This window comes from Carassius auratus, chromosome 8 (assembly GCF_003368295.1).
Source record: "Carassius auratus strain Wakin chromosome 8, ASM336829v1, whole genome shotgun sequence".
In the NCBI taxonomy this organism is placed as follows: Eukaryota; Metazoa; Chordata; class Actinopteri; order Cypriniformes; family Cyprinidae; genus Carassius; species Carassius auratus.
In genome coordinates, this window is record NC_039250.1 from 18,106,301 (window position 1) to 18,132,140 (window position 25,840).

The 25,840-nt window shown below is 36.9% G+C and overlaps 2 protein-coding genes across 2 annotated transcripts; both read left to right on the plus strand.

Annotated features, from left to right (window-relative positions):
* The first annotated feature begins 3,577 nt into the window (after nt 1–3,577).
* Nucleotides 3,578–7,222, plus strand: LOC113107467 (kazal-type serine protease inhibitor domain-containing protein 1). The gene is made up of 4 exons (XM_026270005.1): nt 3,578–4,264; nt 5,242–5,402; nt 6,498–6,645; nt 6,734–7,222. Exons 1-4 carry the CDS (start codon nt 3,763–3,765, stop codon nt 6,817–6,819), a joined length of 897 nt encoding a protein of 298 aa, XP_026125790.1. The 5' UTR covers nt 3,578–3,762; the 3' UTR covers nt 6,820–7,222.
* A 4,086-nt stretch (nt 7,223–11,308) lies between these two features.
* Nucleotides 11,309–25,220, plus strand: LOC113107468 (docking protein 1-like). The gene is made up of 6 exons (XM_026270006.1): nt 11,309–11,494; nt 13,540–13,671; nt 14,153–14,320; nt 16,459–16,561; nt 22,508–22,683; nt 23,335–25,220. Exons 1-6 carry the CDS (start codon nt 11,435–11,437, stop codon nt 24,331–24,333), a joined length of 1,638 nt encoding a protein of 545 aa, XP_026125791.1. The 5' UTR covers nt 11,309–11,434; the 3' UTR covers nt 24,334–25,220.
* Nucleotides 25,221–25,840: the final 620 nt, after the last annotated feature.

The following is a 25,840-nucleotide window of genomic DNA, read 5'->3' on the forward strand; positions in this document are numbered from 1 at the left end:
CAAATGCGGACGGCGAGTTCCAACCAGCGGCCTCACAAATTTCTGCGATAGTCACACCAATAGACCATGCCCAGGATGAAGACACTGCTCTCGTCGAATGGGCTCTTACTCCAATAGGGCTTTGCAGGCCCAAAGAAGAGTAGGCTAGCTGGATTGCGTCCACAATCCACTTCGAAAGCCTTTGCTTTGAGACCGGTAACCCTCTGGCACGGTTTCCAAAGCATATGAAGAGCTGCTCTGATTGCCTTATTGGTGCAGAACGCTCTATGTAGACTTTTTTTAGAGCCCTCACTGGGCAAAGCAGATTCAGCTCTCGATCGTCCTCTGTGTTTTTTAATGCAGAGAGGTTTTCACCATGGTCTGAGCACCATGTGGAGAGCACAGACCATTTAGGGGCATATAGGCATCATGCAGACGGAGCTCTAGCCTGTGAAATTGTGTTTAGCACACGCTCAGGGAGTCCCGTGGGTTCCCGTCGAGCGACCAAAGGTCCAGAGACCACATCTCTGGGTGCAGATGCCAAATCGTTCCGTCCACCTGAGAAAGAAGGTCCCGTCGCAGAGGAACGGGCCATGGGGCCGCAGTCAGCATCTGTGACAGGTCGGCTATCCAGTTATGATTTTCCCAGAGTGGGGCTACAAGAAGAACCCTGCATCTCTGGTCCCTGACCCGCCTGATTACTTGGGGAATCAGAGGAACCAGAGGAAAAGCGTAAAGAAAATGGTTGGGCCAGTCCTGGGACAACTCGTCCTCGATCTTGGAAAAATATGTTGCTCAATGAGAGTTGTCTTTTGAGGCGAAGAGGTCTATTTCTGCTTTGCCAAAGACGTCCCATATCTTCTGAACTGTCTGCGGGTGGAGCCTCCACTCTTCTGAGGAGACTCATCTTCTTGACAGCATATCCGCACCCTTGTTTATCTTGTCCTGCATAGCTTTTATTAGTGCTGCAAAATATTGAAGACAAAGGTTAAATGTAATTTGTAAATGCAGAAGTATTTAAAATTAATTAAAATGACTACTTTTTGACTTTCTAGTCAATAATTGTATCCCTTAAAACTGTTTTACCTTTGATAATCAAAATGACATTAATTTTTTTTTCCTCTGTGAAATCAATTACTACAGGTCTTAATATTTTAGCTTGATTGTAACTTTTTATACCATTGCTTCATTTATTTTACAGATCTATGATTATGCAAAATTACCTGTTTATTCAGCGTATAGTATTTGACCTAATTATCTGAGTTTAAAGGTAGTTTAAATAGTTCATCCAAAAATAAAAATTATGTTATTTATTACTCACCCTCATGTTGATCCAAATCCCAAGAACTTCATTCTTCTTCGGAACACAAATTAAGATGTTTGTTATGAAATCCATGACCTTTCTGACCCTGCATAGACAGCAATGTAATTACCACGTTCAGTGCTAGAAAGGTAGTAAGGACATCTATAAAATAGTCTGTGTGGCATCAGTGGTTCAACCTTCACTTAATGAAACCACAAGAATACTTTTTGTGGGCAAGTAGATTAAAAAATATAATTTCTTTGTATAACCATTTCTTCTCTTCTGTGTCATTCAATGTGCATTAAGTACCACAACACATGCATGTGATGCTGCTGACGTAGGAGCCCGCATTCTGACATAGGACCCAGATACTCTGCACCTTTTTTTTTTTTTTTTGCACAAACAGTGTTTTTGTATCTTCACAACATTATGCTTGAACCACTAGTGTCACATGGACTAACTTAATGTATTTTATACCTTTCTGGGCCTTGAACATACATGAGTAGCTCCCTTGCTGTCTATGCAGGGTCAGAAAGCTTAGATTAATTTGTGATCCGAAGACGAAAGAAAAAAACTAATACTAAAGTAAAAAGTGAAACCGCTTCAATGCAACAGGCCAGTAAATGAACTTCTTATAACAGTATCATTAAACTTTTTTTCTTTTCTTTGAGGGAAGGCATCAAATCAACGAAAGAGGGTTGCAGTCCTGCAGGGCTGCCATGGTTCATCCATGAGAATCCATTGCAATTCATAAAGATCTGTGAGGTGTGTGGAAAATAAAGAGGCACTTCGGTGGCAGTTGAATAGTTGAAGTTAAAGGGGTAGTTAACTTTAAAATGGAAATTCTGTCATCATATACTCACCCTCATGTTGTTTCAAACCTGTTCGAATTTCTTTCTTCTGCTGAACACAGAGGAAGATATTTTGAAAAATGTCAGTAACCAAACAGTTAACTGGTCCCATTGACTTCCATAGTAGGAAATTGTTTTTAGAATGGAAGTCACATACTTAGTGTACATTTCAATTTTTGCACATAATATGCCTGTACATACAAAACTGCCTATATACCCGCACACACAATTGTCAATTTGTATGTTGTCATTCTTACCTACTTATTTGTATTTTTTATTCTTTTATTATGTGTCATTCCTTACCTTTTTTTAAATGTGTTTTTTGTTCTGTCGCCATCATTCTGTTGCGCTGAGCTTCTGTCACAAAAAAAAAAAAAAAAAAATCTCACTTGTATAAATATACTTGACAATAAAGCTCATTCTGATTATGAATTTTACGAAATTATATTTCTGGTTAAGTTAGTTTGTTTCAGTCCTTGGTTTACGACCGCAGCTAATCCATATAAATTACCCATTAGTTTTTGACAGTTAGGAAAACCGACAATGAACAGAATGTATTTATATCAATGTAATATGATCGTAAGATGTTGGAAATGTGGACATTTTTTTGCGGGGGTATCTATTCAGTAGTTTCTCCGACTGGCGCTGTGTGACACTACACTGATTTAAGGGGGGTTTTTTTGAATGTAGTAGGCCTACATACTTATTTTAATGTGGCAAAAGTATTGCGGGACAGGAATAAAGAGTTTAAACGGTACCTCAACTATCTATCTTTCACATTATGTTCCTCTCAAATTTGTGATTTGCTTCCACAAGCAAATTGCGTTGTGTATCATATTTAATAAACCAATACAATTAAAATGTTTAAATTAACATAATCACACCATTGCAATTTTGAATGCAGTAGGCTAAGTTAGCGATAGTTCATTTGAAGTTAACTCAAGTAGAAGAATGTTACTAATAAACTTAGGCTTACTATGCATTATATTTTGATATATATCAAAACCTTACATTTTCTCTGGACTCGATGATTAATACAGGTCTGACCGTTGGAACGAACCAAAAAAATAAATAAAATAATAATAATTTGAAAATTACATTTATGACGATTTATGGTGATTTTATTTATTTTTTATTATTTATTTTTTCAAATGCTTTATTTGAACATTCCATTTACAGTATGTGTTAGAACAATAATTGTAACAATAATTTTAAGAATAACAAAATATAAAGAATAGAGACATAGAACACTTCAACAACTTCATAGCACAAAAAAGTGTTACATTAACAAAAAGAAAATGATAAAGAAAGGGGAATTATTTAAAGGAAAGGAAATCTAAACATTTAATAAAGTAAAAAGTTTGTTGTTCCAAGACGGCGGCTCTGTTGACGCATTCGTTCCGATGAACTGCCGTAGCTAAGGCGACATCTAGTGTATATATCTATGTAGGACGAAGCGGTGAGTTTGCGGGAGTGGGGGAGGATAGCTGCATTTATTTTCTTTCAGCCACAGATGGTTTCAGAGGCTGAGAGGCTGCAGTGGAGACAGTCGGGGATGAAGCCGCAGCTTTTGGGAAAAAGTTGCATTTATTGCATGCATAGCCTGGCCACGAGACATAAGCTCTCACGATGTTAATGCACATGGTTATGTTTGCCGTTTTGGTTCTGAGCATCAGACCTGCAGACGGTTTCCCCAATTACAAAGATGACTACATGGACGAGGACCTGGCCACCTTTGACTATTACAAAGGCACGGATGAGTTTGACGAGGGGAACAGAACCCAGGAGTGTGAGGAGTGTGTGCCGGAACTGTGCCCGCTGCCGCTGGGCTGTAGAGCGGGGCTGGTGCGGGACAGCTGCGGCTGCTGCTCTCAGTGCGCCAACCTGGAGGGACAGACCTGTGACCTCGGCCAGAGAAACGTCTATTACGGACTGTGCGGAGAGAACCTGGAGTGCAAACTGGACCGGTCGGATGGAGCGGACGCAGAGGAGCCAGAAGCTCAGTGTGTGTGTTTGTCCCAGAAACCTCTGTGTGGCTCAGACGGACAGACTTACATGAACATCTGCAAATATAAAGAAGCGGCTTATTCTAATCCTGGACTCAATGTGAGCGACGGGCCGTGCAGGACAGGTATGAATAATAAACACAAGCTTTTTCCAATCATTATTTATTTAGGTGTTTGTTTATTTCACTCTCTTTCTTAAATACATGGAAATGTTTCCCCCCACCAATATTTTATCTTTAATAAATGCATACTTGTCCTAATGTTCTAAAAATATATATTTTTCCAACATTTATTTATTTGCAAAGTAAAACTATTGTGTTTTAAAGTGTTTTTTTTTTATCTATCTACCTATCTATCTATCTAATCAGAGAGGTGTCTCAAATGTTTTTCCCCTCTATAAAGTATTTATTTATTTGTTTATGGTGGAATTATGTTCACCATATGTTATGTTATATTAAGTGTTTTTTTCCCACAGAATATTTAATTTAATTTGATATTTTAAATATCAAATTAAATTACATTTTTGACATTATTTAATTAATACATGGAATAGACATGGTTTAGTAGTATTTTTCTAACCAGTATTTATTTTTTATATCAATACATTTTCATTCTTTAATAAATAGAACACAAATGTTTTCACCCAAATGTCATTCATTTATTTATTTACATGGAGTATCCCAGGTGTTTTTCCAACTAATATTTATTCTTATTTTTTTAATGCATGGAATAAACATAATTTCAAAACTTTAATCTTAAAACAAATATTTATTTGTTTTTAATAATCAGAGATGTCACAAATGCACCCCCCACCCACCCAATCAGCATTTTTGTATCATTATTTACTTATTTGTTTGTATGTTTTGTTTGTTTCTTTCTTATTTTCTTACACAAGTGATTTGAAGTGTTATCTCAAGAGTGTTTTTCTCTTTGGGCTGCCAGCACTTGGGAATTTTGGAACTGGCCCCTATAATTTTCCCAGTGACTTTAGAGAGGAGATTTATGACCTTTAAACAGCTCTTTAAGTTGGACTGACATAGGAAGTGGTTTCTGAATGTGATCCCTGATATGACTTTTCCTCTCTCTCTCTATTTCTGGTAAGTCCCCATCATCAAGGTGCCACCGCATAATCTGGTAAATGTAACAGGCAGCAGTATAGCATTTCTCTGTGAAGTGTTTGCATTTCCCATGGCACTAGTGGAATGGAGGAAAGATGGAAAAGAGGTCATTTTACCTGGTGATGATCCCCACATATCTGTTCAGGTAAAGTACTTCCAGACAGAAACTCTGTAATGTGATACATCACCTTGATTAGGCCCTCACAGGTGTATATGAGTTTGTTTCTTCATCAGAACTGATTTGGAAAAATTTAGCATCACATCACTTGCACATCAATGTATCCTTTGCAGTGAATGGGTGCCGTGAGAATGAGAGTCCAGACAGCTGATAAAAACATCACAGTAATCAACAAACAATCCACACGACTCCAGCCCATCAATAAATGTGTGGTAAAACAAAAAGCTGCGTGTTTGTACGAAACAAAACTTTAAGACATTTAATTTTGCTTGGTCAAAATACAAGTTCATAATCCATAACACATCTTCTTCCCCTGTTGTCCTCCCACATCAAAAACCACTGACATATTTGTTTAGAAGGGTTTTGAAATTTGTTTGTGGGATTTTTGCATATTTCTCTACTGATTCAGTCAAGACAAGTTTTTCACAGGAGAAAGCAATATTATGGATAGATGACTCATATTTAGCTGGAAGCAAACATTTAAAATAATAATAATAATAATAATAATAAATCCTCTTGATGGATTTATTTTTATTTATTATAAACATTCAGTTTATAAAATGTTAACTGATGGACTGGAGTCATGTAGATTATTTGTGGATTATTGTGTTGCTTTTATCAGCTGTTTCATTCTGACGGCACCCATTTACTACAAGGGATCCATTGTTGAGTGATGGAAGTTTTTCCAAATCTTTTCTAATGAAGAAACAAACTCATCTACATCTTGGATGGCCTGAGAGTATTTTTTTAACATCTATTTTTGCCTATTTTGGCTAATGATACCATTTTAAAGTCCATTACACTGAATTACACAGATTTTTCCACCAAGTAAAAAGAAAATGTAAATAAAGTCGACAGATTTTATGGGAATATTCATGTCTAATGGTTTTCTGCAGGTGTTTATGGCTTCAAGATTTTGGATATGCGAGGCGTAACTGGTTAAATTGATTAATGCGCTTGTCAAAAACTAAAACATTTATATATGGATCTTGTTGTTTAGAAGATAGGAAAAAGTATGTGGGGATCTACCTCAGTCTTTCCATTTCTACGTTTTTCCTGTAGTCACGAGGTGGCCCTCAGAAATATGAACTTTCCAGTTGGCTGCAGATCGAAGAGGCCAGTCAGATGGATTCTGGCACATACAGGTGCATCGCTCGAAATGAGCTTGGCCTCGTCTCAGCCACAGCAATTTTAGGAGTCCTCCCACCAGGTAAAAGTCATACCCTGAGCTAATGGCCTACAGTAATATTTCCCGTTTCATTGGCGTTATGATCTCTTTTTGTATTTTTTGTACCCAGATGAGATGTCTACCTATTTGGAACAAAACTTGAATGAAATGATGAGCTATGACCGAATGCAGGACTATGACAGGGATTATTACTAGACTTCAGATCCCGACACCCTCAAGAAGAAAAACAATCTCTATTTTACTTTTAGCCATTCAGTTTGAGACATGGGAAGAAGACACTCAAGCAATGACTGTTAAAAAAAAAATAGTGATCCTGTAAAAAAAACATCGCCCTCTAGAGCTTTTTCGACATCTGGATAATCAAACATGGAGACGTAGAGGAAGAATCTTAAATAAATTCCCAATGGCACAGGCCTCGAAAATGGATGAAAAACACACAATGAGAGAGTGGAGTAGTTTGGAAGCTGCTAGAAGCTCTGAAATTCAGTACAGAGTGTAGCTACTGGAGCTGAATGTCTCTTTTGTTTCTGTGGAATTTGAATGTGAGCTGCACGATCATGAAAAATACATATTTGTTTTTTGATATTTTCGTATTATAATCGCAGTTCTAAACCTTACTTTTTATGTGTTATACAGTAAATATACCATTTTAAATATACTGAAATGGAATGCTATAATTGTCCCTTTCACATACATTTAATTGCAGAAGCTGTAATTGTATTGATAAAAAAGTATAACATTTATACAAAATCTCAATAAAACAATTCTAGTTGAGTAACTTATACATTAGGTACAACAGTACTAGTTACATTGTCTGTTTAAAAAAAATGTTCCAAACAAAGCCACAGGAAAATTATTGGTATGCATTTCCAAACAACACTGGCTTTCCTGATTGAATTAGTGATTTTTTTTTTTTTTTTTTTTTTTTGTTAAATGATTGATTCAATGACCCATTCAATGACTCACTGAATATGCATATATCCCTGCCATATAGTAGGTGAAAAATATTATGTGAGTAATATGTCCGAATTCATATTATCCATCCACACTTTTATATCCCATGAGGCCATGGGAGAGGATTTTTGAATGGCCCTGAAGCAACACAACTGATGCTGGTCACATGACAATAAAAGCATGATGGATGCAGTCATCCAGATGACATTCATACTACACACATCCATGCCATATAATTTTTTAAGTAATACATATTCAAAAGGAGTATGCAATTTCAGATTCATCCATACATTTCATTCCTGAATGAATGAATTCACTTGCTGGCATAACGATGAAAGACAGAGTCACTGAAAAATCCCATCACTAAAATGTATAGTCTTATCTTCTCTGAAAGGCGACAGTTGTTTGAAAACTTGCTGCTGTCTATGTGCTTGACATTTGTGCAAATTCAGTTTTTGACAATCCATCCGTTTCTACTCAAAGCAGAATGTGTATCAGCCGCTGAGTTTATGTATGTTTCCACATGTGGCATCCCTCTTTTACCAGCCTTTCCTTTGAGTGTGTGTGTGTGTGTGTGTGTGTGTGTCAGATCTGGGTGAGGCAGTTGAGCACACAGCTGGCTTTAATATATCTTTATGATCTCATGTCTTGGGACATAAAAACAGGGATCCTATTCTTTGGTACATGTGCATACAGGTTGGACTTCTTTTGATGAAAATACAACAAACACCATCACACTACTTATTGATATATAGTAAACATCTCTTAACCCTCTAATTTCACCTTTAAGTGGTCAGAGACCTGTATTTAACAGAACGGCCGTGGATAACAGCTTTCTAACCCCATTCTCTCTTCTGCCCTCTCATGATGTTTTCTGGTGCCTTTAACTCTGAATGATTATGATAACAGCTCTGCATGTAATTTTAGGTTACGTTTTTGATGCTACATTATTTCAAATATGTTAAAGATTCACACTTTGACACTAGGTTGTTTCAAACCTCTAATCAGAGGATTGAGAACTTCTCATGGTATTTTACATAAATGTACTGTACAATAGGTCTACTGTAAAAATACTAATGTGGAGTTATACACCAAAACCAGTGTGCATAACAAACCAAATGTAACAACATGTGGCTTAGGGTTCATTTGCATGACTTCCACCCAGCAGTCAACTGTTAAAGCAATTGGCCTGTAGTACGGTCTAAATCATTTCAGACTGAGAGCACCCTGGGACAGAGCCATTTCCTCTTGCCTTAAACAACCAAACACTCAAATCTGATGGATTTGAACAGATTTTCACTTCAGACGATGTTAACCGATTGAGTAGTGTGGATTATTGTGATGTTTTTATCAGCTGTTCGGACTTTTATTCCGACGGCACCCATTCACGGCACACGGTTAATTGATGAGCAACTGATGTAATGTTTAAGTTCTCTAAATCTGTTTTGATGAGGAAACAAACTCATCTACATCTTGGGTGGCCTGAGGACGAGTACATTTTTCAACAAATATCCAATTTTGGGTGAACTATTTCATAGTTTTTACATCCTGATGCTTTGTGATTTTTGTCGGATTTACAGTTCACAAGACAAAAATCTATAGTTTCTAGTTTGAGGGAGTTGTTGGTTTCTTTTTCAAGGCCACCAGTTATTTTTCTTTCCCCCAAATTCTTTGGAAAACTGTGGAGATATTCAGGGGATCATGTGAACCTCCAGAGCCAGCAGCGAGGGGCTTCCCTTCTCTGCCCAAGAATCCGCTAATATCCTGTGTCATGAAAAGACATTACTGGCACAAAGATGGAGGCTGAAAAAGGCTTGAAATTCAAACAAATAGCTTTAGGAAATGCAGTAGACAACAAAGATGAATTAATATAGCTTAGTTATTGCTGGTTGGGAAAGCATAGTTTCCGAAGCGAAATATAAAAATAAAATGACTTTTGTTCATTTTTCTGTTTTTGGTCTTCATCAAGCCCAGTCACCACAGGCACTCAAATCCCCCGGCAGCGTTCATTGCACGGCTAACGCTAAACCATGATAGCCACTTAAAAAAGGCCTCTCCGCTCCCCAAAAGAGCTGCCTCTGTCTGATTTAAATAAAGAAAAGCAGTTCCAGACTCATAAAGGCATTTCCATGCTTTTGTTTTCCTTCCAGTTTTGTGGAAAATGAGATCCATGTGCTGAGTGAAAGATCATCAGTCTTATGAGTGGATTTATTGTAATCAATGAAGTGAGCGTGGAAGACAACAGGAAGCGTTCATGTTCATGACTGAGGGAGAATAACAGACAAATGAGGAACAGTAAAACTAAGTCAGATGAACTTATGAGGCAACAATATAAAGCTGACAGATTCTGCAGTCAGGAGAGGTTAAAGATTACATTAGTTGCAATAAGTTGAAGTACTAACAGAAAGATCTGTTCGGTGGAGGAAAACAACATCAGAAGGGGTAATGACAAACAAATGTTATAAGTCTCTCTTCCTTAATTTTTCTGCCTTGTTTGCAATTTGTTTATTATTTTCACAGTACACGTTTACAATTTAATTATCTCATTGTTCTTAGTTAAATTAAACTTTTCAGAAACGTGTGATGATATATATGCTGTCAAACATACTTATGTGCTACAGAGAGTGATCTTCTATGAAGTGTGCGGTGTGAAGACAGACCATGTGCAGTACTGCTCTGAGACCCTAGAGGGCAGTGAGAAGATACTACTTAGAAGCATAGTCTTTTTTTTTTTCCTTTTTTTCCTTTATAAATAAATATGCTGTTCATATTTTTGATTTGAGGTATGAACGACCCTTAAGCATTAAACCTCAACATAGATTTCATCCAGCACTGTTTATAAAACAGGCAAAAATGACACCTCAAGTTACGGAGCGTGCTGAGCAGAGGTGATGTTACTTAGTGATATTGTTTATTTTTTGCCATTGAATGATAAGCGAGTTAAACTTTCTTTAACGAAGAGATTTGAATATTATAGAGACTTTTGGATAATTACATATCGAATATTAGGCGACCACCAGAAAAAACGAATAGCTATATATATTAATGTTTTTAAAATCACATAATAAACGACGCCCTGGAAAACACCCACAACATTGTATCATGTAATTGGAGGTCATTTTTTATTTTTCTTCTCACAGGCATGCACCTCATTTTCTTCAGAAAATATTTGGGACATACTTCTGTTTGATTCTGAACAACTAAATGCAGACTTCCTTTGGAAAAATGGGTTTGTTTGTTTGTAGGCCTGACAGCTGTGTTACATTAATGTTGCAATCCAAAAAGCAGAGGCCTAATATAGAACTGCCATTTGGTCGTTATTACATGATGGTTAAATACATTTATTCAAATACATTTTATATTACAGTTCTTTACAAATTGTATACTATCAATACACACACACACTCACACACACACACACACGCACACACACACATACACACACACACACACATATTGCAATTTACTGCTTAAATTCTCAACAAAATAATATGAGAGATAATTTGGATATGCTCAGGCCTCATGTAATGATGCAAAATAATGCACAATGAATATAATTTGCCTAATTTCCTGAGTTTGCGATGTTTTTCATTTTAAAGTACAATGCTACTTCCTTTCATTTAAGTCAAAATAACTTAAGGAAACCCATGATCTTGAGTAATCTTTGTGGCTTTGGCTCTTACAGATGCTCTTGCACAGCTCTACAAAGAAGTGTAAACTCTTTTGGGCTATACAGGAAGTAGATATGGCGGAACTTGGAGAAGCTGTTTGCGTCACAAGCAATTTTAGCAGAAGTAGCATGATACATTAGATGAGACAGTCTTAAGGAGCTGGGTCGGAGACAAGACCGAGAGAAATGGAGGAGGATATTAGAAAGAAGGGGATGCTGTATTTACAACAGCAGCGGTTTGGGAAGGTAAGACAGAATGTGCTTTACTCACCAGGGGGCTTATATCAATCAACAAGCATGTTCTTTTTACGGTAATGGTCTGGAACTACTGCCATAGAACAAAATGAAGGCTGTACTAAAAAGACTTATTTGGCCTGACTGTAGGTTGTAGATGCTCCATTTCACAAATTACGGCAAAATAGTGAAATCCATGAATAGTGTAAAATCACTTTTGATGGATGTTGTCTAATTTTTATTTTATCTCAAATAATTGCAGAATGTTTTGTTGCAAAAAGCGACTGGACAGTTCACCCTTTTTTAGTTCCTGTATAACACCTAGAATTTTGCTTGCGTTTGTCTGTAATATTGCAGAGCAGCTGTATTAAAATCAGTTGAGAACCTTTATAATACTGACAACCACCAAAAAACACAGGTGGTCAAGAAAAAAGCCACATGTACAGTAGAATCACAGCTCGCATTACAATGACCTTCCCCACAAGATGAAGTATATTATAATATTGAAGGTACACACAGTGTTGTTATGCACACAACTATATTTGAACTCAAGTGAATGAAAAAGAAAAAAACTGCACTATAAATTTGTGTGCAGCTTGCTGGGCTTATGAATTTCAGTTAGCAGCCTTCACATTTCTTAATTTAAACCACATTTTTGTCACCAAATGCTCCATATGTGTTGAGCTATTACAATAAGAGAGGAATTCATGAATCATATTAAGCTCGCTGGCAGTGTCATGAACAGCTTCCTGAACTGTGAACGTGATCCACTTTAACCTGTCCATATTCTCATTTAAAATCATTTTCACTTCATTTTGATTGATGCCGCTGATAATATTGTTGGTTCCGCCATATGGGACTGCAGTAGAGGAATAGCCTGTTGGCATAATTTCGAGGACTTATGGGCCGCTGGAGTCCATTAAAGTGGGCTAATGTTAGCAATAGGATCAGGGCTGTCTCTTTAGGAAACCACGAGGAGTGTGTTGCATCTGTAAGAGATTATGTGCTGTTTGAGGCCATGAATCTCTCTGAGATGGTAGGTAATGTCCGTACCAGCGAGATTCTTTAAACTTATTACGGGTATTTCCTGACTGAGGAATCTCACACTTTAAATGCTATCAGTTGATGCTCACATGATCCAACCATCCTTAGGCACTTGAGCCAATGGAATAGGTTCTCATCTCATCTTAATCGGCATTCTACATGTGTTTCTTATTGACGTGTGCACTTTTTTCCCATTGGACTATTTAGTGACTTTTACTTTAAAAATCATTATGAGAAGATTTTTACATGAACCACTTCCCCTTTTAAGGTCAAAGACAAGTACAAAGTTATTGTAATATCGCTGACATTATGAAAATGTAGTTTTATTATGGGAAAGAGTGGGGTAAAGTTTGTCGTTGGGAAAGATATCTCACCCCTTTAATCTAGCTTTTTGTAAGTTTAATGAAACACATGTAAGTTTAAGAAACACTGTTTTTGCATGTCAAAGTCAATTTTCTACATACCAGAAAAAAAAAAAAAAACATATTATGTATATATATCACACACACACACACACACACATATATGTATATATATATATATATATATATATATATATATATATATATATATATATATATATATATATATATACACACACACACATATATATACATATATAAAATGTATGTATATATGTCTGTGTGTGTGTGTGTGTATGTTTTAAACATATACACAGTAATTAAATATTGTGCATAAAAGTGAGATTATAAAACAGGTTGAATAATAACATTTTGGGGGAAAACAAGTTTGAAATGTAAATCGTACAACTCAGTTATTCAGCCTACCCTTCAATATATGAGTCAGGTTTTGTCCCAAGATGATATTTTATAGCTCTAATATGATTTACAGATGTTAGGTGGTTTCCTCTAATGTTTTATATCAGACATCATTAAATAAAATAAGGTCCATTCACTTTATATCTCATTGGTGTGCATGCCTAGAGGACAATGCAAATCAAAAATTGTGACAGTTTACATGACTTTCAGCAATTTATCTTCTCTCGGTTTCAGAAATGGCGTAAGGTCTGGTCCGTGCTGTACCGAGAGAGCTCCTGCTCCATCTCTCGCCTCGAGTTTTTTGAGTTTAAAGAGGGAGCTGGCAACAATCTGGAGAAAGCCAGCCGCAAACAGGAAAACAAAAAGGTGAGCAAGACACCGTGCAGCTCAGATTGGCTCAAGTGAAAACATGACAAATGAGATGTGGCGTAGATCACAGATGTTCCACGGTACATGAACAATCAAACTCGATAAGGGGTCATGCACATGGTGTATGTGTGGGCGGACATGTACAAACTATTTGCAGGAGGTGCCATTATATCTGTTCCCATTTCTGCTATCTAATATGACAACCCCCCCCCCCCCCCCAAAAAAAAAGTAAGATTTTCATAAACAAAAACATCTTTTGAAATGAATGCATATGGAGAATGATCAGACCTGGAAAAAAGTTAATACATCATACAACCCTCACAATTTTCAAATCTGGACATCTTGCAGTATATAAAAATGCTGATGTGTAGTTATGCTTGTTGCCAAACATTTCAAAACAAATTGGGGGGGAAAAGTTTTTTTTTTTTTTTAAAGGTTTCTTTTTTTGATAATAATTTTTGTGTTTTTTATATTATAGGTGATAAAAATGAATGACTGCATTCGTGTTTCGGAGGTTGAATTTGAAGGCTGTCCACGGGATTGTGGACCTTTTTTGGTGGAGACAACTGAAAAGACATTTATTTTCGCTGTTGAGATTGCTGAACTTGAGGACTGGATCCAGAAGCTGTGTGAAATCGCCTTTCCGGTATTTAACACCGTTTAACACAGTGTTTCACATTGCTTTTGCCTTTTTTTCTGTTTTGGAATATTGTGGTGCAACAACTCATTTGACACCTGATTGCAAAAGTGTATAGCGGTTATATCAAAGTTTCCAGGTTTGGTCCTGTCTTTTGTTCCAGGCTTTGTAACCGCAGCTTGTGTTTTTGAAGCTCCTGTTGCATGCCAGTTTTACAGACATTTGTTTACTCCTGCCATCAGCTAAGACTATAGAGGTTGTCTTTGCTGAAAGCTTGACAGAGGCTTATGCTAAAATTTCTGCATATGTGAGGATTCAAATTGCAGCCGCTTGCCAAGGTTGTTTTTGTCATCTCAGCAGATGTAAAAGCCCTTCAAAGCTGATGAGAAACTTGCTTGCGTGACTCATGGAGCTTCTCATGCTGCTCTAATTGTGCAAAAAAAGAGCTTCTGTTTCCATTGAATCTGTTTTTTTTTCTATCTTTAAAGAAGGGAAGCTGTTTTCATGTCTCATTGTACCATTTATATTGTGTCGTGAGTAACGGTTATAGTTCAAATAAAGGAAGTAACTGTCAAGTAACATTGACTTAATGGATGTTAGAGGTACGTAAGCTCTTCAGACGGTTGCAACATGTAGAGTGTCACTCTTGCCCTGTTTTGGCCATGGTTTAAATAAATGCTTTGTGACATTATGGCCTAAGAAGTATGTTCAGAGTAAAAGGGCCTGTACCCAAAGACGACCACCTTATGACAGCTTCTCTAATTAAAACTTCTCCTCATTTTAACACTTCAGCAGTACCTATAGTGGTTTGACCTCACACCCTTTTGATATAGCTAACACTCCTTTATTAAATTCTTCTCTTTAGTTTCATATCCTCATGACCCACACTTCAACACCTTCTGAAATAGATGTGAGTGGTTCAAGTGCTTTTGGTCCCTAGATATGGCTGGATTTCCTCCTGTGGGTATTGCCTGCCAGCAGGAATTGTGCACCTTTCAGAATTGAATTGAGATTGCCCTTAAAACTCCTAATCAACTATACCGCCTTTCAGCAAGATTGAATGAAAGACAGCCGGATAGGAAAATTGATGGATGGATGAATAGATATTGTATTTAGATACTGTAGATGGAGAGACAGACAAAGCTCAGCTCAGCTCTGTGTGCCAGATGAGAAATTGGCTTCTCTTTGATTGGAAAACCAATCATGTCTGTAGCACAACAAATGTGAGACGAGTTACGCACCAAACTCTCAAACTTCGGCTTAGAGGTTTGTTCAGATCCCCACACCTCAGAATGAGAAACGGCAAGAGTGATGCTGGCCAGATATGGAACTGAATCATTCAGCTATGGATTTGAATATATTGGCATAGACCAATGGGAATGTTGAAATTACGTACAGTCTGATGTCTCAGAATCCTCCAGCTTTTAGCTTCTGCCTGAAAAAGGCTGCTGTCTTTTAGAATTTGAAACTGGAGTGTTGCTACAGAAAGCCAACAGTAGAAGCTGTGTTGAGGCTGTTGAATGAGGAACGCTGTGGAATGGAAGAGCTTGATGTCATGCACTGGGGGAAATGAATACGGCTTTATGTTGAGAAGGACTGTTGTGCAACATAATATGATCACTTTGGCTCAGTTTTGGAGAGCATTTGTTGGCTCAGAATGTGGTTTCTCAACAAAGGCCATTTGTCCAAAGTCTTGCGGCGAAGTAAAACAGCATTTCAGCTGGTGCAAAAAAAAAAATAAAGAAGTGCAAAGAGAATTTCCTTCGCACATACCACTGAAAATGACACTTGCTGGTAGAGCACTAACAGTGTGAAAAAGACTGTATTTCGCTGTTTTAACTATAATTGTGCTGTAACTGCAGTGAGTGTTTTATCTATCTAATCTATCTAATATAGCTTTGTATTCTAAAAATGTATTTAAAAGTGTATATATAAAATTTTATGTAAATGATGTAAATATAATTTAATTTACCAACACATTTTTACCCATTTTAAATATATGAATGTATATTTATGTGTGTTTATTTATTTTATTTTGCAGTATGGTTGTTGTTATAGGCTTAGTAGATCAACATAGTAAGCCAAACTGCGTTTTTTAAAGTTTGTGTTGTGTGTTATAAACTGCTGAATGTTTTGGTTCATTATAGATGAGCTGGACAGAGAGAGGAACAGTGAGAGGAAACAGTTTACAAGCTGAATCTGATGACGTCACGATGGCCGACAACACTCTCTACTGCAGCAGAGAAACTGGTAAGGAAGTGTACAGTGTATACAGAACCATACAATTACAGAAAAATCATCCCAGAACCATTGTTATGAATGCATGCATATGAGGAGCATATGTGGAGGTTTTGATGGATGAGCAGGTTTCAGAGATCTGGTAAAGTATTTTAGAAACGTCCCGGACAGTTACTGCCAGTTTCTGTGAAAAATAGACGCATGGCAGGAGTAGAGGTAGATACTAACCGTCTCTACAAAGCTGACCAGCTTTTGCTGAGATAGGCTGACACCTCTAGTTAATTTTGTGCTGTGAAAATATTGTAAACCAACAGCTAACTTCTTCATTCCTCTGTTACGTAGTGGAAAGTTGTGGCTCATCTTTGTTCTCTTGTGGTGGAAAAAAAAAAATATCACAAGTGTCCGCCTTGTTTGCAGATTGACCACTATCTGTATAAACGTGTAATATCCTGCTGTTCTCAAAGATTGTTCGGTGCCCCGTTTGACTTCCTTTTCATCCAATTTTTATTTTTATGTCTTCATTAATGATGGGTAAGTGCTGTTTTTTGTACTGTTCTTTGTAACACTGGATACTTTCATTTCATCTGATCTTTCAACGTCATCAAATGTTGCAGTGTTTTAGAACATTATTTTGGGAGCGTAGTTGGGCTCTTTTGCAATTGTGAAATAATGATAGCAGCCGTGTGTATTTCTTAACAGACCACGCACATATTTTCTCGTTCAGACGTTCTTGTACGTCAAAGCCGTATCTGATATCATCAATCAAATCCTGATCTATTTAAAAAAGTTGCCATATTTGAGAATGTAAACGCATGTACAGTTAATACAGATAACTCTGCATTGGAATTCTGGGATAAAAAATATATTAAATACAAACACACATTTATTTATTTTATTTATTTATTTATTTATTTATTTTTTTCAATTTTGAAAACAGTTGTGCTCATTAATATATATTTTTTTTGGAGACTGTTATGCATTTTTGGGGGGATTCTTTGATGAATACAAAGATAATAAGAACACAATCCCTGTATATATATATATATATATATATATATATATATATATATATATATATATATATATATATATATATATATATATATATATATATATATTACATCACATACAAATTTCAAATTTTTATTATTTTAATTACTTTATATTCCTTGCAATGATATTTTCATGTAAATTATAAGCATTTTCATTAATGATTCCAACCTTTCATCTTCAAAGAATGTTCACACTAATGGAGGAATACATTTTTTTTATTAATATAAAATGCCTCAGTTTAAGTAGTTTTTGCATGAATCCGTTTTGAACTCTCTGCGTTGTCTTCAGACTTGGTACATGTTTCTTCTTCCATCTGTTAATTTACATTGAGCAAATTGAAAAAGCGGCGAACAGACTTTTAAACAAATGCACAAACACAAAATAACCAAAACACATCCCCAAAGATGGAAAAGAAAGATAGAAGTCCTCCGTGGACATGTTTCACATTGTGGCTTTCAGCAGTAAGATGACAGTCAAGAGAAGTGGAAGCACAAAAAACCCTCAGTGAGGCAGCACAGGTGCCAGGCAATCTGCCCCAGCCAGTCGAACTTCACCGGGCATTTGAACACAGCCCTGACTGTTTAATCAAGGGCGATTATGTTCCTATATTTGCCCCGCATTCAGAAATGGCATTTAAATGATCTCATTACGCTAATTGACTTTTTTCAGTCTGCAAAAGTTGGCCCATATGTCTGTGTGAGCTTCAGCATTCTGTTGCTTTCTTTCCCCTCTGCAATGTGTCGGGCTTAGGGGAGTTTCACATTCAGACGGTTTATCAAATCCATCTGTTTCAATTTAAATATCAGAAGGCCTTGTTCTGTCAAGCGACAGCAGGGTAACAGGGTGTGCGAGGAATTCAGCGATCAGAGGGGAACTGTAAGGCTGTAAAACTACTGCGTGTTTACAGCACATACAGATATTTTTCACCAGGATGCAACGTTTTTACAACCAAAACAAAATTGTCAATGAATCAAACCATATGGGGAAATTAGTGATGCAAAAAATCTATAAACCACATCAAATTGCAGCAGATCACATAGTATATGAAGCCACATGACAGATTCAAAAACAGTAGTGTTAGGAGGTCAGAAAAGCATCAGTCATCTTGACTCCGCAAAGTCACTTCTGAATCTCCAAGTTATCGCTCGACAGAATAAAATTACACTAGTTCAAAAAGATTTTTTGAAAGTCTCTTATGATCAGCAAGGCTGCTTCTATTTGAACAAAAATACAGTAAAATATTGTGAAATATTATTTACATTTAAAATACTTATGACATATTTAAAATGTAATTAATCAGTCATTACTCCAGTCTTCAGTGTCACATGATTCGTCAGAAATCATTTTAATATGCTGATTTGCTGCTCAAGAAACATTTCATAGTATTTCTTAAAATAAAGTGCAAAAGAACATCTTTTATTTGAAATAGAAATATTGTGTAACATTATAAATGTCTGTCATTTAATTTAATGTATCCATAATATAGGATACATAATAAAAAAAATACTGTCCCCAAACCAATTAGAAAAAATATCAGTCAGTGTCACAAATGGTTACTTTGCATTCAAAATGATGTAAAAACTTTGACTTGATAAATCAAGAAAGGATATTTTGTGACTAAAACACTACATTTGGAAGAGATGAGTGTTTCTCTAGCTGATTGTAACCTCATGCTTGACCAGATAGTGAGCTCCTGTTAGCCAAATTGATCAGATGCCAAATCCTCTGTTTATGCTCTAACGCAGCAGGGCCAGAGCTGTGCATATTACACTGAAAGAGCTCTCAGACTTTCAGACCTCATTCTATTCATGTCTACATGAAATGCACTGTTTGCATCAAATGTACCTTTTACGATTTTACAACTTCCTGAACACAACACACACCTGGGGGGAGAAAGTGTGAGCATGTGTTATGCAAATAAGGTAATGTGGAAAGTAAGTGTATAGGGGGGGTTATGACCACAAAACAGTTGCTGTGAATTTGGTGCATTGCCAAATGCAGCGCAATAGTAAGAGAACCTTGCATTTGAAACTTACCGCTTGTCAATTGCTCACTGACAACAGGATGTAAATATGGAAATGAGTCTCATTTTTACACTAGTCTGAATATAGTGTGGCTTTTTTGTTGTTGTTTTTTTTTTGTTGCAGGAAGTGCCATTCTTTCATTTGATGAGAGGTGGTTTTAGAGAGGTGATTTAATTTTAGAGAGGTGATTTTGGCTGTTGTTTCTATTCTAAAAGCTTCAAACAGAAGTTAGCATAGTCTCTGCAAAGACACACTTCCTCTCAGTAAAGTCTGTCTGTGGCTGGAGGAGCCATGTTTCAAACGAAAAAAAAAAAGATACCTCCAAACCACATCGCAGCCTTTGTCTCTCTCTCTCTCTTTCTTCCCCTTTCTGGTACGATTACTGGAACAATTCTGAAAAAGAAATTCTCTAAACTATTACATTGCATGGCCTCAAGCAATGACATGCACAACTGCACCTCGCGTCACGAGGACGAGCCCCAGCTCCAGGTCCTCTGCTGATCCTCTTCCGCTCACTCTCCTTAGTGTTGTTTCCTCTCTTGTCTATACTAACCAAAAATACAGTAACATACAGTAACATGAACAAATGAATTGACAAAACGTTATACAAACATGCAAATAGGTGTTAATTCCTGGCTTATCATTTTAAACTACTGTACAAAACTATTAAAGACATGTTTTTTTAGTTGAAATAGAGCTGAAATAATATATATATATATATATATATATATATTTCTTCTTGAAAGCAATTGTGGAAAGCATGGAAAGCATTTCCCCCCTGGGATTAATAAAGTTCTTTGAATTGAATTGAACTGAATTGAATTTCAGTTCATTTTTGTGACAGGCTTCCTTAATTCACAGAAAGTAAACTCAAATGGCAGCAAGTGACATCCTATTATTTTTCTTTATTTTTGAAAAGGCACAATGTTTGGTTTTCATTGTGAGTGTACACAAATAAAAGCAGACCTTTTACAGTGATTATTTTTAATAATACAAGTGTTTAAAGTTGATTCTGCTGGTGTAAGGAAACAGTTGAAGTGATGCCGGTGCGCACATGCACATACACACAAAACACATCAGTTCCAGCCATAGGGTCAACTGGCCGCTAGAGGCTGGCTGCAAAAGGGAGTAAATACCATAGACTCCCCGTGTTAAAATGTACAAATATACAGCCTGGTTCAAATAAATTTTTGACCTTCATGACAACTGTGAGGGCGGTGAATTTTTTTTATAACTCATCCGTTAAAATTATATTAAGCCTTAAAGTTCTGCATAATTAACGGCGTGGCCACTTGAGTGACAGGTGGATTGCGCTGCTCCCACAACCGTCGCGCTAGTTGGGCGTGGTTTCAGTAACCAGCTCCTGCCTTTTTGCCCTTTTTCGATTATCCGGGAATGATGGACGGTGAGGCACTACCAAGATGGCGACGGGCCGCATCCACCCACTTTTGGCTTCAAAAACATTCTTCCGAAACCTATGGGTGACATCACAGACACTACGTCCATGTTTTTATACAGGCTATGGTTGGAACACGACTGGAACACAAAGCCTAAAATGAACATAATAAATAATAGTTTAGCATTCAGATACATTACATCGCAAATATGGAAATATTATGGAATATTTGGATTTGTGCCGAATAAGATAGGTAGGATACACGAGCACAAAGCTCCATTGATTGAGGGTGAATAGACCGTATTCGTCGTAAGGTCTCATGCACCGAATCGAGATGCCCGTAATGTGATGGTTCGCTATGAATACATGTATCGTCCCACATTTACTAACTAATATTAATATATCGCTTGTTTTTTTTTATAATGCCTTTAACATATGTTTTTGGTAAATTATTACTACATGCTTTTAACAATATTTATAGATTTTGTTAATTCTTGTTCCAGACCAACACTTTCAAAAAAAAAAAAAAAAATTAATGTATGAAAAATTCAGCTATTTCAATGTATAAATTCATCTTTTAATATAATAGTCCACTATATTATGTAAAAATTGTAAATATCCTGAAAATGCTTGACAAAAATGAAACATTTTTATTGTATTTTAGATATTGTTTATTTTATTTTTAATTCTGAAGGATTATAATGAACTAAAATATTTCCAAACAAATGTAACTATTGCTATACAGACTTTGAGAAACATCCACATTTGCATTAAATTTATGCAAAGCCTGAAATAATAGCCCACTGTTATGGGTCGACTGTTTTTGGACTGAATGACGTGCAGAAAAATCTCTTTCTGACACTTCACCTCAGGAAATTAATAGAGTTCCATCACCCATGTCTGCTTCATGCGGAAAAAAACATCTGCATGGTGAGCCCTTTAATAGACAATCCCTCTGGAGCAGCAGCAGAATCCTGTGCCCTGCAGTTCAGCGGTAACGAACAGGGTGTTGACCTTTCTTAACCGAGAACATCTAATAAGATGCTTGTTTCCCAGCAGTGCATGTGTAAATCTGTACACTTGTGTAAAAAAAAATATATATTGCGTACATTTCACATCAAAATAAATCTGCTTTGAATTATTGTACATATGTGAGAATGACCTCTGACATGCACCATCTGCTTCCAAAAAGAGTTGAATCCAGTAAATTCATACACCGAGAAAACCTAAATATTACAGAATTTATTACATAGTTACAGATTTTTATTATTATAGATCCCCATTTGTGTTTTGTCGATCAGATGTAGTTTATAATTAGAATTAGTAAAAATGTTTAAAAGATATAACACTCATAAGCCTTCAGAGGGCCACAAGTGAGCTGAATCTACTATTATTTTTCATCTGAAAAAGTGTCAAGTGGTTGATATATGTTGTGTTCTTTTGGCACATTGTTTATGTAAAGCTTTTCCTTCCTGTTGTCTTCAGCAATGAAAGACTTTAAGGTGACGGTGAGGCGTACAGAGGCTTCTGAGAGATGTGGCCTGAAAGGAACAGTGCTGTTACGGACTGATTTTGATAGCCTCCTTCTGAAGGAACCGAAGATGGGAGAGGTTCTCTACTCCTGGCCCTACCGCTTCCTCCGCAGGTTCGGACGAGACAAGGTATGGTTTTGACAGTGATCTGCAGTCATTCAGTTAATGCTAGTGAGGTGTGTGCTCTCTGTCACAGTAGAGTGATGGGGATATTGAACTGTAAAAAGACGTAGTCATTTGAATTATATGTTATTGTAATATCCAGACTCCCTTGTGGAAAAAAAAAAAGTTTAGGAATGTCCGTAAGTAAATCATAAGGATATTTAGTGAAGATCATGTTCCATGAAGATATTTTGTACATTTTGTACCGTAAATGAATCAAAACTGAATATTTGATTAGTAATGCACAGTGATGAGGACGCCATTTGAACAATTTCGGACTAAAGGCAATTTTCTCAATATTTTTTAATTCCATTTGCCATTTTACATTAACTCTTTTTTTCCATGTCAAGTGAGCGTAAAAACCTTTTTCAGAATTATGAAAAAAAAAATGTTTTTAATAATAAATATTTTGTTTCTGATGCAATCCTTCAAAATGTGCAGGCTTAGCTACCATTTTATTGTGTTTTCAAACTAATAAATTCAGCCTTGGTCCTCATAAGAGAGATTTTTCAAAAACATTTACAAAATCATAATGACCCCAAACTTTTGGATGGTATTCTTCATGCATTGTTTTTTACTACTTACTACTAATTAAATGTATAATTTCTCAACAAACAGGCAACTTTCTCCTTTGAGGCTGGGCGAAGATGCGACTCGGGGGAAGGCAACTTTGAGTTCGACACAAAGCAAGGAAACAATATCTTCCAATCTGTTGAGGCCGCCATCAATCTACAAAGAGCCAATATACCTCAGAAGCAGATATCAGGTGGGGAGCGAGATACTGTGCCCCCTTCAACTAAAATGAGAGCTGTGGCAGAAGATGCATGTATCTACAGTGTGGTGACTGAGGGAGTAATCAGAGATGGATCCAAACAGCCTCAGATCCCTCAGCAAACCAGACTTGAAGCCAATGCAGAGAAACTTCTGACCGGAGTCAAGAGCCTGACCCTGGACACCAGGCCTGCACCACGAAAGAGCCAGGTCAAGAACTTCCGCAGCTGTCCTTTGGTAAACAGTGAGGATGAGATGTATTCCCGGGCCATGGCCCCTGATCCAGATCGGGGAAGTCCAGGGGAGAAAAGAGAACCAAAAGACCAAGGTTCCACATTCTCCAACTCTGAGTACTCTGACTACTCACTGCCCTTTGACAACATTGCCAAGAATGTTTTGGGAGACATTTTGTCTTCATCAAACCCTCCACCCATGTTCGTAGAACCCAGTGGTGAAAATGACAAGAAAGGCAATATAGAAAACACAGAACCACTTTATGACATTATAGATGAAACTGCAATCAGAAACCGTTTCTCAAACAAAAAAACACATCCTTACAAAAAAATGGAGCACATTTATGATGAACCAGAGGGTTGTGGTGTGGCTCCAAGTGTGCCTCCGTCACTCTATGATGAACCAGAGGAGGTCAAAGGTCACGCTTGGAAGATGTTAGGCACAGTAATGGATCCGAGTGGTCATGAGTACCCATACAATGCTTCTGCCGACGACTATGCAGTTCCTAAACCTCCCAGGAGGGCCTTGCTCTCAAAGCAGAAGGACAATGAGGAAGAGGACAGTTCCCCCTATGATAACATTATGGTGAAAGGAGTGCAAAAGAATAACTAAGGACTGCTTCAGAATCTACAGAGGACAATGAAGTTAAATATAAGTGAGTGTGCGAATGAATGAATGAAATATTTAATCAGTTAATACGCAGAAATTGGATAATAGTCATCAGAATGCTTTACTGTTCTTTAAAAAGCTGTGATCTGCATCGCGTATCATTATGTTGGTCAAGATGATTGACAGTTCAATTCCTCTTTGCGGGGTGAATCAATGTAGCCCCGACTTTTACCAAATGTGCAAAAATTGCTCTGTAACTGTTTTGTCATTATTTCAATCACAGACACACACTTTATGTAAATAAGCCTTGTTTTAGAACATTTTTATGTGTAGCCATTATTTGTAGTGTTATTAACATTGCGCTATATTGATCATGTAAATGTTTATTCTTCAGATGATGGTAAAGTGTGAAATAATCGCTGTTTATTCAAACAAGCACAATTTTGGCTGTTTAAGTGCACCCATAATCTATAATCATCTAAATGCACTAAAATAGCCATATGTAGTGAATAACCTTTAAGTGCAAACACTCCTGTTTTGTGTAAATTAGGCTAATTGTAGACAACACCTTATTCCAGCGCTATAAACATTGCATTATCTTGATCAGGGCCCGTATTCACAAAACATTTTATTTTACCACTAAGAGTTCTCCTAAGTAGCAGTAAAAAAATGTATCTAAGAGTTTTCTCTTAAAACCTATTCACAAAGCTGCTGAGACAAACTTTTAGAGAGAAAGGGCGGGGTTGATCTCGTTGCCATGGATGATGTCAGCTTGCTTACTGTCTATGCCCACAGTGATTGGCTGATAGTCTCTGTCAGAGATTTATGCATTGATTATTGATGAGTGCAATATTATGTTGCCATATTTAAATAAAGGTTTAAAAAAAAAAAAACTGCTAATTGCAACATTCAAATAAAGATTTTAAAATGCAGGCTACATGTCACTAATTAAACAAGTATGTTTTCAGCTGATTGTCAGCCTTTTGCATTTGTGTTTCTCATAATTGGGGAATATGCATATTAACAGCCAGGGGGAAGTCGTGGCCTAATGGTTAGAGATTTGGATCCGTAATCCAAAGGATGCAAGTTCGAGTCTCGGGCCTGCAGGAATTGTAGGAGGGGGAGTGAATGTTCAGCACTCTCTCCACCCTCAGTACCACGAATGAGGTGCCCCTGAGCAAGGCACTGAACCTCCAACTGCTCCACGGGTGCCACAGCATAAATAGCTGCCCACTGCTCCGGGTGTGTGTTTACTGTGTGTGTGTGTGTGTGTGTGCACTTGGATCTGTTAAATGCAGAGCATGAATTTCAAGTATGGGTCACCATACTTGGCTGTAACTCATGTCACTTTAACTTTTTTTTTTTATTATTAACATAGTGGAATAATCATAGATGATAGTAAGGCATGCAAATGTAAAAACAAAAAACAAACTGGACACAAGCACAGCTGTTACTTCTTGCCCTGGTGGTTAATGAAAACAAGAATATAATCAAAGGGAAATTTGGAGTT